At 57.0% G+C, this 12307-nt stretch overlaps 3 protein-coding genes across 6 annotated transcripts in view; 2 read left to right on the top strand and 1 right to left on the bottom strand.

Annotated features, from left to right (window-relative positions):
• NXPH4 (neurexophilin 4) overlaps positions 1 to 2045 on the top strand; it is a 14606-nt gene extending 12561 nt beyond the window's left edge. The window contains exon 2 of the mRNA XM_023211268.2: positions 490 to 2045. Within this exon, the coding sequence (XP_023067036.1) occupies positions 490 to 1350 (861 nt within the window). The 3' untranslated portion in view covers positions 1351 to 2045. The remainder of the gene's footprint in view (positions 1 to 489) is intronic.
• A 3163-nt stretch (positions 2046 to 5208) lies between these two features.
• SHMT2 (serine hydroxymethyltransferase 2) lies at positions 5209 to 10545 on the top strand. Of its 4 annotated transcripts, none has more exons than XM_023210720.2 (13): positions 5341 to 5441; positions 5685 to 5868; positions 6425 to 6622; positions 7099 to 7178; positions 7331 to 7531; positions 7829 to 7910; positions 8043 to 8193; positions 8320 to 8459; positions 8795 to 8960; positions 9178 to 9277; positions 9366 to 9521; positions 9620 to 9727; positions 9851 to 10545. In XM_023210720.2, the coding sequence occupies exons 5-13, from the start codon at positions 7336 to 7338 to the stop codon at positions 9976 to 9978; spliced, it is 1227 nt and encodes a 408-aa protein (XP_023066488.1). In that variant the 5' UTR covers positions 5341 to 5441; positions 5685 to 5868; positions 6425 to 6622; positions 7099 to 7178; positions 7331 to 7335; the 3' UTR covers positions 9979 to 10545. The 4 variants fall into 4 exon arrangements, with proteins under 4 accessions (XP_023066484.1, XP_023066487.1, XP_023066488.1 ...); XM_023210718.2 differs by having other exon boundaries at positions 8071 to 8193; positions 9851 to 10537; XM_023210716.2 differs by lacking the exon at positions 5685 to 5868 and having other exon boundaries at positions 5209 to 5441; positions 8071 to 8193; positions 9851 to 10542.
• NDUFA4L2 (NDUFA4 mitochondrial complex associated like 2) overlaps positions 10165 to 12307 on the bottom strand; it is a 3128-nt gene continuing 985 nt past the window's right edge. Inside the window, exons 2-4 of the mRNA XM_023210721.3 lie at positions 12183 to 12271; positions 11359 to 11419; positions 10165 to 11229 (exon numbers count right to left, since the gene is read on the bottom strand). Of these exons, the coding sequence (XP_023066489.1) occupies positions 11173 to 11229; positions 11359 to 11419; positions 12183 to 12271 (207 nt within the window). The 3' untranslated portion in view covers positions 10165 to 11172. The remainder of the gene's footprint in view (positions 11230 to 11358; positions 11420 to 12182; positions 12272 to 12307) is intronic.

Consider the following 12307-nt stretch of genomic DNA (forward strand, 5'->3'; position numbering starts at 1 on the left):
TCCCAAAGTGCTGGGATTACAGGCTTGAGCCACCGCGCGGGAGCCTCTTTCTTCATGCTGGATGTTAACTAGTCACAGCCTCTCTGGCTCAGTTTGCCCAAAGTCCAGTCCCTCCCTGGCTCATTACTGGAACCAACCGGGGGCCGGGCCAAGAAAGATAAGACAGGATCCAGAGCTCCACTCCCTACTCACGTTCACACTGGCTTTGGGATTTTGGCTCTTATTGGAGCTCTGTGGGCACAGGAGGATTCTTGACGTCATTTCACAGATGTACAAACTGAGGCCCAGATAAATGAAGTGACTGGGCCAAGACCACATGACTTGAAAGGGCTGCAGGTCTCCTCCAAAGCACACTCTCTGCCCCCTGCGGGACTGTGTGGTTCCATTTGGTCTCCTAGCGGCTGTGGAAAGGGGCTGGTGTCGATAGGGCTCTGGTGGGATGGCGGGGGACAACCCCAGTGTCTCTCTCTCCTCTTTCTTCGCGCACAGGCGGTCAATGCCCAGATACCAGAGTCCGGAAGGCCGCAGTACCTGGAGCTGCGCCCCGCCGCGGCCGGAGCGGGTGGCCCCGGCCAGCAGCTCCCAGCGCTAAGGTCTTCCGACGGCCTAGGCTCCGGCCGCGCCTGGAGCTGGGCCTGGCCGACCAACCACACTGCGGCGCTGGCCCAAGCAGGGGCAGCTGGGGCGTTGCCCGCTCAGCGCACCAAGAGGAAGCCGTCCATCAAGGCGGCCCGCGCCAAAAAGATCTTTGGCTGGGGGGACTTCTACTTTCGAGTGCATACCCTCAAGTTTTCACTGCTGGTGACCGGCAAGATCGTGGACCATGTGAATGGTACCTTCAGTGTGTATTTCCGCCACAACTCGTCCAGCCTGGGCAACCTCAGTGTCAGCATCGTGCCGCCCTCCAAGCGTGTCGAGTTCGGGGGAGTCTGGCTGCCCGGGCCTGTCCCCCACCCTCTGCAGTCTACGCTCGCCCTGGAGGGGGTGCTTCCTGGGCTGGGGCCCCCGCTGGGGATGGCAGCAGCAGCGGCGGGGCCGGGCTCCTTCGGGGGTGCACTGGCGGGGCCGCTTGGGGGCGCGTTGGGAGTGCCTGGGGCCAAAGAGTCGCGCGCTTTCAATTGCCACGTGGAGTATGAGAAGACAAACCGCGCGCGCAAGCACCGCCCGTGCCTGTACGACCCATCGCAGGTGTGCTTCACCGAGCACACGCAGAGCCAGGCCGCCTGGCTCTGTGCCAAGCCCTTCAAAGTCATCTGTATCTTCGTCTCTTTCCTCAGCTTTGACTACAAACTGGTGCAGAAGGTGTGCCCAGACTATAACTTCCAGAGTGAGCACCCCTACTTTGGATAGCGCCCCTCCCCAGCCCCAGCCCCGAGCCTCGCGCCAAATCCCAGCCTCACTAGGTGGGATCCCCCTTCCCAGTGTTCTGCCGCTCCTGTGGCCATGTCGCCCACTCCTTCCACTCTGGGGGCGGAGGGGGAACGGCCCTCTCGGGACCCTCAGCTAACGTGGGTGCCCTTTTCCTTATGCGGAGTGCCCGTGAGGCTGGGGTAGCCCCCTCCAATGCACCCCAAAGTGAAAGGGGTAAGAGTGCAGCCCCAGAACAGGTGGGGCTTGGAGGCGGTCCCAATGTCCCCTAGGTCCACAGTGGGTCCCCTTTTCACCCTTAGCGCTAGGCTGCACACTCCCTTTCCCCGCAGCTTTAATAACTCCTGGCCTGGCACCCTCACCCCACCCTGACTTTCCTATCCCCCAGCGCTTGTCCTGCTCCACCCTGCCGGGCCTAAGACTGTAAAGGCCTAAAAACCTCAGCCTGTCCTCCCACCTTTCTGCCTGCCATATGCCTGTCCCCTTTTCCTCCAAACCCCATTAGGGTACCAGAAGCAGAACCCCTGGGCTGAGGCGCTGGCCCCAGCCCCTGCCGCCCCTTTCCAGTCCCTGCAGTCCAGCTGCACCTGCCCTCTCCTGCTGCTTCCTCTCTGTGATATTTTTTTCTACGCCAAAACAGACGGGAAAGGGAACAAAATAAAGTGAAATCCAATACACGCCTGTGTGAGACCTTTGTAGGGAGTGGGGAGGTGGTGTGGGGCTTCTCTCTGGTGGAGACTTGGCCAGGGCCTTCTCCCTCAGCGGCTCGTGGGGAAACCAAGACAAAGACTGACAGAGCTAGCACCTTGGAAGTCACCAAAGACCGGATCAAAAAGAGCTGAGGGTTACCCTCGGGGTAGGAGCCCCGCCTGAGGTTGGGATTCTCCTCCTGAGGTGGGCGAAGGGAAGCTGCAGCAAGTGGGATGCAGATGAGACCTGAGTGGGGCTCACTAGCGGGTGATTTGGGGAAGGAGGTGTTAAGACCTTGAATGGGATGGAGATGCAGGGACAGTGTAAGCAGAGCGCTGACAACCTGCTAAGCTCCACGGGGCCGGCTGGAGGTGGTGGCAGGTTGGGAGGGAGGGGGAACAGTGTTTGCGGCATCTGGAGTCATCGATCTTCCTTTTCCTTCCTAATTTCGTGGGCGCTGAGTTTGCAGACGGAGGAGCTGTGGAGGGAGCTTTGGGAGGAGGGGGTGGGGGAAGGGACCAGCGCCGGTTTGGAGGGTGGGGCCCGTGGCTGCTACTTGCCACTAGCAAACACGGCCCCCTTTAGCCAGCTGCCCACCCTCCCCCAACCCCCGCCTCCTGCTCCCTCCTGCAGCCGAGGCTGCTAATTTTATCCGCCCCCCCGACCCTGGTCTGGGCGTTAATTGGCTGCGGCTTCATTAGCGGTTCTCAGCTCAGCCGCCCCCCTCCCCTTGGGACCCCTGGCTGGAGGAGGGAGGGGGAGCGGTGCGGACAAGCTGAGGCACTGAGGAACTCCTCATCTTCGGCTTGATTCCGGGGTCAGGGTGCCCACTGGAAGGGCAGTGTTCCCCAGGGGCTTGCCCACTGGCTCCAGCCTGAAACTGAGTCAGACACAGGTCTGACCCAGACATATCTGGGAGTGAAAAGTCAGTAAGCAGAAAATAAATATCTGCTGGCTGGCTGGCTGAATAACAGGGTCAACTGAAAAGAGGAGGGAGATCGGGAATGGTTCTGGATCCGAGATTGGCCAAAAGCAGAAGAACCCGGAAGTCTTCTAACACCAGACTTATTACTGGAAACACCTGAGAAAAGCTGAGCCTAGCGTGTCAGGAAAGGAGGTTCCGGCTAAGGGGAGATTTCTAAGGGCTGGTATGAGAGCCTGGTGGGAATGGCTGGAATTAACAAATTAGCTCATCTGGGCCTTAGTTTCCTCACTCGTGAAGCCACAGTAAAATAGTGTGTGGTGGGGATTCGTTGAGGCTTTTCCTGTGAACATGTTGCTGTGCTGGATTGTCCTCCCCTCTTCCTCTGCCTCCTCCTCCTCTTCCTCATACATCTGGAAGTCTGAGAGCAGAGTTAGGTGTCCCTGCCTGTCATTGCACTTGTCACACGTTGTTACCTGTTCACCTGTTGGTATCCTAGCAGCCAGTGAGCTCTTCATATAGCTCCAGGGCTATGGAATGCCTGGCATAAAGAGCTCAATATGTCTGTTGAATGAATGAATAACATTGCTACATAAGGCAATGATTCGCAAAACCACTGCTTATCAGGCTGGTCCAAGTGCAGTGATGTTTACAACTAATTGATCACAATCAGTTACAGGTTTCTTTGTTCCTTCTTCACGCCCACTGCTTCACTTGACTGGCCTTTAAAAAACAATTTTTTTTGGCAGGGCGCGGTGGTTCACGCCTGTAATCCCAGCACTTTGGGAGGCCGAGGCAGGCGGATCACCTGAGGTCAGGAGTTCAAGATCAGCCTGGCCAACATGGTGAAACCCTGTCTCTACTAAAACATATAAAAATTAGCCAGACGTGGTGGTGGGCACCTGTAATCCCAGCTACTCAGGAGGCTGAGGCAGGGAGAATTGTTTGAACCCAGAGGCAGAGGTTGAAGTGAGCAAAGATCATGCCACTGTACTCCGGCCTGGGTGACAGAGTGAGACTTGGTCTCAAAAAAGAAAACAAAAAAAAAAAAATTTTTTTTTTTTTTTTTAAGACAGTCTTGCTCTCTCACTCAGGCTGGAGTGCAGTGGCTTGATCATGGCTCACCTTGAACTCCTGGGCTCAAGTGACCCTCCTGCCTCAGCCTTCCCAGTAGCTGGGACTGCATGCACATACCACCATGCCTAGCTAATTTTAAATTTTTTCTTTTGTAGAGATGGGATCTCACTATGTTGACTAGGCTGGTTTAGAACTCCCGGCCTCAAGAGATCCTCCTGCCTCAGCCTCCCAAAGTGCTGGGATTACAGGCATGAGCCACCATGCCCGGCCAAAAACATTTTTTAATTAAAAAAAAAAAAAACTTGGCCAATCAGAACCACGGAGGAGAGGTTTACTTGTGTGACAGCGTAAGTGGGCAAATGTCTACTCTTTGAGATCCATTGAATTAGAACCTCTGAAAACAGACCCCACACACATATTTATTTCATATTTTCCAACCCATTCTGTTGCCAAGGTTTGGGAACCTACTCCTGGAGGGGTCGATGAATTCCACTCCCAAGGGTTTCATCCAGATGAAGTCAGGCTAAAAGGAAGATCCCTTCCATTCTCAAAGATCTATAGCCCTGGGGAAAAAAGCAGAGACCACTTACTCCTGGGACATCAAGAGGTGGACAGGTAACAAAATGGGACAAGTGAACAACAGGAGGGGCACCTTCCTGTGCTCCCAGATGTCTGAGGAGAAAGAGGAGATGCCATGTAGGAGGCAGGTCTGTGGATCAGAGGAAGAGGGGAGGACAATCCGTCACAGCGCATGTTCACAGGAAAAGCCTCATTGAATCCTCACCACACAGTATTTTCTTGTGGCTTTACCAGGGAGGAAACTGAAGCCCACATAGGCTAATGCACTAGTCCCAGAGCTGGACCTTGAAGTCAGGTCTCCGACCCTTCTAAACCATGGTGCTCTCCAGTGCTCCATAGCTCTCTATCTTGTGTGGGGGTCCAGATCTCCTGGAGTCCAATAATGCTAGCTAGATACTCAGTAGGCACCCAATAAACGTTTGTCTTGACAACAAACAGAGGGAAAACAAACAAACCCTGAAAAGCTTCAGGACAGTAAGGAGAGGGGCCGGCACTGGACCTCGGGTTTTTTTTTTTTTTTTCGCCAGGCAAGGGCCTCTAACCCTGAGGCTGCAGACGAAAATTGTAGAGAAAAAAAAGCGAGGAGGCTGAGAACTACAATTCCCAAAAGGCCACAAAGGCGCCACCATTACGCATGCGTAGGTCCCTCCCCTCAGCCTTGGAGTCGCAGCACGCTCTTCTCGCGCATGCGTTCTTCGAATGGTCTTCTTCCGACAGCTTAGTGCCCTAGACCAGAGTTGGTGGCTGGACCTCCTGCGACTTCGGAGTTGCGATGCTGTACTTCTCTTTGTTCTGGACGGCTCGGGTAAGAATGGGGCTCCAGACGCTGGGTAATCAGTGGAAAGGAAGCTCTTCTCCTACCTAGTCACAAACTCTGGCGTTCTCTTGGCTTTTCCACGCACGTGGACTGGGGCCTCAGGGAGCGGACGTGTAACTAAGGAATCCCCAAGACCCGTGGGCGCGCATAGGGTTAACTGCGAGCCTGTCCTCATTCTGGCGATCAGACGCCCCATTCTGCCTCGTGACCGCCCATTTCACGTGGCATTAGGGGAGAGGACAGCCCCGGATGCCCCGCGGATCCCGTGCTGGCGAATGAGTGGAGTTCTGGGCCTGACCTCACAAGCTGAGCCTTTCCGACCAGCTCTGAGCCCTGCAGATGATGCAACCGAGCCTCACTGCTTGCATCAGACAGGGGTCCCGGCGGCAGTGAGGGCTGGAAGGAGGTGGAACGGGTAGGGGGCTAAGTAAGGGGAAAGGGTATTGGCTTGCTCTGGGGCAGATCCCCACCCCCACCACTCCCACACAGCTCTTCCCCAGGGACTGCTAAAGGTCTACCCTCCCACCTCCATTGCTGAGGCCTGTGGCCTCAGCCCTTGCCAACTCTGCTTCTCCCCACGCTGACTGGGGTATCAGTTTATGGTGCCCTGCAGGAAGACCTTCTTGTTCCTGTGGGTGGGAAGGTTCCGGAATCTCAGTGGCCCTCTCTGGAGTTAGGGAGACATAGGCTTTTGGAGAACAAACTTTGCCGAGTGGTTCATGGAGTGAGGTGGTGGGAGATTTCTGAGGTGCGGTGCAGTGAATGGAGCAAATCAGAACCACCCCCTGGACCTTGGTCTCAAGCTTGGCTCCAGAACTGGCTTTCGAAAGTGGAGGTGGGGGTAGTTAGAACTGAAACAGGCTGGCTGGACAACTGGCTGCAAGGTGTGGCCTTACAAGCATGAGTGAGGGTGGCCGGGAGATGATTTGTCCAGACTGCTGTGATTTCACCCTGACTTTTCCTGCCTCTAGCCTCTGCAGAGATGTGGGCAGCTGGTCAGGATGGCCATTCGGGCTCAGCACAGCAAGGCAGCCCAGACTCAGACTGGGGAAGCAAACAGGGGCTGGACGGGCCAGGAGAGCCTGTCGGACAGTGATCCTGAGATGTGGGAGTTGCTGCAGAGGGAGAAGGACAGGCAGTGTCGTGGCCTGGAGCTCATTGCCTCAGAGGTGGGACCTGGGGAGATGGGCAGGGGTTGGGCCACCATGGGTACAGGAAGTAACAAAGTTATCTTAACTGATATTTCTCCAGAACCCCCTTTTCACACTCAGGACCTTTCTTTGGGCTTTATCTTCCTTTCTTATCTCTCTGAAGCAAAGGCAGGGCAAGTCCAGTTTATGGGGTTAGGGCATTAGGGAGCCTCCAGGGTCCCTAGAGTCTCATCTGATCCCTTCCTTCCTGCTATGAGGAAGGAGGAGCCTAGAAGCACAAGTTTGAGTGGGTAGGTGGCATTGAGGGGCCACCGCTCATGGCAGCTGGGTTTCTGAGAATGCTGCCTCTGGCTTTGCCCCAGGCCTGGTGCTGAGTGAATGGAGCTTTCTGCAGGGAGTATCCCCACTTTCAGCTCTGGCTCTGGCAGGGAGGGACTGTGGGAGTCCAGGGGAAGGAGCTCAATACCTTCTGACATTGCCCCCCACCACCCCAGAACTTCTGCAGCCGAGCTGCGCTGGAGGCCCTGGGGTCCTGTCTGAACAACAAGTACTCGGAGGGTTATCCTGGCAAGAGGTGAGGGCTGGAGGGCAGTGTCAGGGATGGTGCTCCCAGTGGGGGAACCCACCTATACCTTCCCAGTGTTCATTGAGGAGTGAACTTCCCAGTCCTTTGCTGCTGGTTGAGAGTCCTTTCTCTGTGCCCTCATTACCCCTCTCCCACGGCAGATATTATGGGGGAGCAGAGGTGGTGGATGAAATTGAGCTGCTGTGCCAGCGCCGGGCCTTGGAAGCCTTTGACCTGGATCCTGCACAGTGGGGAGTCAATGTCCAGCCCTACTCTGGGTCCCCAGCCAACCTGGCTGTCTATACAGCCCTTCTGCAACCTCATGACCGGATCATGGGGCTGGACCTGCCCGATGGGGGCCAGTGAGTATGGATGGGCTGGCTGATGGTCTTGGCGGGCAGGATTGGTGTGGGAAAGGAGTTATTTATTGAATACCTACTGTGGACCATACAGATGGAACAGGCCTTGCCTTGTCCTGCATGTCACAGTGGATGAGGAAGATAAGATCCCAGTTACAGTGCCTACCACAGAGTGGACAGAGCAGTGAGGCAGTGTGTGCTAGGACTGGTGTTCCAGGGACAGAGAACTGTGGAGTTGAAGGGAGCAGTTAAGTCTGGGAGTCCTTCCGCCCAGGCCTCTTACTTCCTCTCACTTCCCAGTCTCACCCACGGCTACATGTCTGACGTCAAGCGGATATCAGCCACGTCCATCTTCTTCGAGTCTATGCCCTATAAGCTCAACGTGAGTGCTCCAGGGTGTGGGGAGGGGCTCTTAGCCCTGGTGGGGGTCCTCTCCTGGAGAAGCTGAGGGACTGAAGTGCTGGGCTGTCCTTAGGGTCAAGGAGGAGAGTGAGCTGCCCTGCTTCCTTCTCAGGGCTTTAGCTGTTTGTGTGTCTGTCCAGCCCAAAACTGGCCTCATTGACTATGACCAGCTGGCACTGACTGCTCGACTTTTCCGACCGCGGCTCATCATAGCTGGCACCAGTGCCTATGCTCGCCTCATTGACTATGCCCGCATGAGAGAGGTTGGTGGGGGGCTGGAGACTGGGCACCTCCCCAGGGGGTGGTGAGGAGGTGTAAGAGGAGGGCAGCCTTGGGCAGACCTCTCCAGGCCCTCCCCAGGCTGAGGCCTTGCCTCCGTACCTGCCCAGGTGTGTGAGGAAGTCAAAGCACACCTGCTGGCAGACATGGCTCACATCAGTGGCCTGGTGGCTGCCAAGGTGATTCCCTCGCCTTTCAAGCACGCGGACATCGTCACCACCACTACTCACAAGACTCTTCGAGGGGCCAGGTCAGGCTCCCTGAGGTCGGGCCTTGCCTTTCCCTGCCTTCAGGCCTAGTCCTGGGGCACTGCTGGCCTGGACCTGAGAGGGATTCATTCCCACCTGCAGCTCTTAAGACTCCTACCCAGTCTGTGACAGTTCTCCTTCTCTTGCCCATGGTAGCCATGCCCTGGCAGGGGGTTTGGGATGGGATTGAGGGACTGATTCCCTTTACCACTGGAACCCAGTGTACCTAGCCCACGTGAGGTGTGCCCTTGGGGCCCAGGTCCACCAGCTTCCTCTGCCTTCTCTGTGCCTTGTCCTTCTTTTCAGCTTAGACTCTGACCACCCACCTCTCCCATAGGTCAGGGCTCATCTTCTACCGGAAAGGGGTGAAGGCTGTGGACCCCAAGACTGGCCAGGAGATCCCTTACACATTTGAGGACCGAATCAACTTTGCCGTGTTCCCATCCTTGCAGGGGGGCCCCCACAACCATGCCATTGCTGCAGTAGCTGTGGCCCTAAAGCAGGTTGGGCATCCTATCCCTGTAGGGTGTCAGGGGACAATGGCCTGGAGGCGTAGATCCTGCACCTTGCTAACTGATGCTGGGGCTGATGGAAGGGAAATGCCAGGATGGAAGGGGTCAAGGCTGGGGTCACAGAGCTATGCCGAGGGTGCAGGGCCAGAGGGTAGTGCAGGGCTTGGGTCCAGGCCTAGGGTCACAGCGGCTACTGTCTCATCTCCAGGCTTGCACCCCTGTGTTCCGGGAGTACTCCCTGCAGGTTCTGAAGAATGCTCGGGCCATGGCGGATGCCCTGCTAGAGCGAGGCTACTCACTGGTATCGGGTGAGCCAGCAGGGGATGGGTGAGGGCCTCTGTAGCCTGAGGCAGAGGCCCAGGAGACTCACCACTCCCCATTTCTTACCCACCTTAGGTGGTACTGACAATCACCTGGTGCTGGTGGACCTGCGGCCCAAGGGCCTGGATGGAGCTCGGGCTGAGCGGGTGCTGGAGCTTGTATCCATCACTACCAACAAGAACACCTGTCCTGGAGACCGAAGCGCCATCACACCAGGGGGCCTGCGGCTTGGTGAGACCTGCAGTTCGAGGAGGGAAGGGGCTCCCATGCTGGATGACTGCCGGGTGACCTTGGGCTATGCTCATCCCTCCCCTTGTGCCTCATTCCAGGGGCCCCGGCCTTGACTTCTCGACAGTTCCGTGAGGATGACTTCCGGAGAGTTGTGGACTTTATAGATGAAGGGGTCAACATTGGCTTAGAGGTGAAGACCAAGACTGGTGAGTGAGCTAGAAGGAACCCAGGGCCAGCCAGTTCCCACTCACTGTCTGCTCCCTCCCCCAGCTGATCTCACTGCCTTCCCTAGAGCTCTGACCACTTGTTTCCTCACCCTCTCTCTCTAGCCAAGCTCCAGGATTTCAAATCCTTCCTGCTCAAGGACTCAGAAACAAGTCAGCGTCTGGCCGACCTCAGGCAACGGGTGGAGCAGTTTGCCAGGGGCTTCCCCATGCCTGGTTTTGATGAGCATTGAAGGCACCTGGGAAATGAGGCCCACAGACTGGAAGTTACTCTCCCTCCCCCTACCTGGGCCAGTGAAATAGAAAGCCTTTCTATTTTTTGGTGGGGGAGGGAAGGCCTCTCACCTAGGGCAAGAGCCAGGTATTATCCCCCTTCCCAGAATTTGTAACTGAGAAGATCTTTCCTTTTCCCGTTTTCAGTAACAAGACTTAGAAGGAGGGCCCAGGCACTTTCTGCTTGGACCCCTGTCAGGATCACAGTGTCAGAGATGCGTGCTCTTTCTTAGGGAAGTTGGGGAGTGCCCTTCAGAGCCAGTGGCAGGCAGGGGTGGGTAGGCACCCTCCTTCCTGTTTTTATCTAATAAAATACCAACCTGCCCTGAGTTTCCATTACTGTAGGTGGGGTCCTCTGGGCCAAACAGTGATTTGTCTCCTTCAATGTGTACACTCCTCCCCGCCCACCACCTCTACCACAAGGACCCCCGGGGGCTGCAGCCTCCTCTCTCTGTCTCTGATCAGAGCCGACACCAGACGTGATTAGCAGGCGCAGCAAATTCAATTTGTTAAATGAAATTGTATTTTGCCCACGGCTGCTTCTCTTTGATCCCTGGGGACCGAGGGAAGCAAGGGAGGGGAGCAGCAAGGGGAGGCCCAGGTATGGGGCTGGAGGGGGTACTGGTGGCAGCCAGAGGCAGCGGGCTTGGGCAGGGGAGGAGTGCGTTCAGGAGGCAAAGGTGCGCCAGCCTGGGCAGACCCTGGACCAGCTGGAGCTGAGCAGCACCGCCCCTGGGCTGGCTCCCAGAGCCTGGGCGAACGTGGGGCTCACCACGTCTCTTGGCACTCAGGTCTCTGCTTCTTGTTGGCTCACGTAGGCCACGCTCAACACGTAGCGTGTGCCACACCCTTCGAGGCCTGGGTAGGAGGGCAGAGGGGCTGGTCTGGGCTCTTTTGATGGACCCCTGCTGGTGCTGCCTGCCTCCTCCTCCCCCACGTGGGACTCAAGCCAAGGGTCAGAGGCGCTTCCGCTGCTGGGAGCAAGGGAGGAGAGTAGGGGAGGAGCAGCCTCCCCTCTGCGTGGGAACCCGGCCTGTGTAAGCAGGAGCGGGACAGGGTGGCCAGACTGACGCCTTGGGGCCTGAGGGGAGGAGTGGAAGAAGTGGATGGGCTGGCTGTCCGTGGTTTGCATGGCACTGGCAGCCCAGCCTGGCTTAGAAGTCTGGCCGGTCCTTCTTTAGCTTCTTATAGTCAGTGGAAACTGCAAGGAACTAAGAGGAGAGGGAAAGGGGGTTGCGCTAAGTGCTCCAAGCCTCCCTTTGCTTATGGTATGGGAGTTGTGGGTCCCCGGACCAGGAGGTAAGAGGATGGGGGGTGACTCTAGAGCCATCAAGAGGTACCTTGTATTGGTCATTGGGGCTCAGGCGGTTCCAGGGCTCCGGGTTGTTCTTTCTGTCCCAGCTGTGGAGCAGGAAGGGGAGAGTTAGGGTCTTCTCCTTGGGACACAGGACTCTGTAGCCCAATTTGACCCCCAAGCTCCAGCTAGAGGCTCTGGCCCCACCCCCATACCCCCGCCTCGTGCCCTGGGGGTCCCATTTCCCAGAGATTGACAAAGGAACGGTCATATTAGCAGATGCTGACAAGTGAGACAAGAAGCCTGTCACCATTGTCAGCATGGGACTGGGTGGCAAACTGACAGCGGGTCCCAGGGACTCCCACTTGCTACCTGCCACCCTAGGTTAACCTTAAGAGCAGAGTCGTGGGAATCAGAGATCCCAAGGGGCTGGGTTTCTGGTGATGGCCGGGAATCAAAGCCGTTGGTGCGCCTTTCACTTCTGTACCCCCTCCGCGGGCCGGGTGTGAAATCTCCGCCACACACTGGTCCCCAATGCCACCCCCAGCAGCTCACCCAGCCACACTCCCAGTGCTCTGGCAAGGACTTAGAGGTACCCAAAAGCCCGAGCCCGCCGCTGGCCGAGCAGCGTCGTCATGGCAACCAGGCGGGGGAGAGGCGTGGGTTCTGCATTTCAGGGCAGGCCAAGCTGAGGAGTGAGCAGTCAGGTGGGCTGGATAAAGCGGTCTCCCAGGTCAGTGGGCTCCAGCCCTGAGGTCGGTACAGTCGAAGGTGCATGCAGCAGGGCACGGGATCCTTACTAGGGCCGCCTATTTCCACCCCATCTTGCCTCACCTAGCCCCCACTGAGCATCCCAAGCCCGGCCTTTACCAGACGTCGGGGCTGCGCAGGGCGAGTCGCAGCAAGTAGAGCGCAGCGCTGCCCATGCCCAGGCAGATGAAGCCAATCATCGGGATGATCTGTGGGGAAGATGAAGAGCACTTCTGGGGTCAGCC

The sequence above is a fragment of the Piliocolobus tephrosceles genome, chromosome 10, assembly GCF_002776525.5.
Source record: "Piliocolobus tephrosceles isolate RC106 chromosome 10, ASM277652v3, whole genome shotgun sequence".
NCBI classification, from domain to species: Eukaryota; Metazoa; Chordata; class Mammalia; order Primates; family Cercopithecidae; genus Piliocolobus; species Piliocolobus tephrosceles.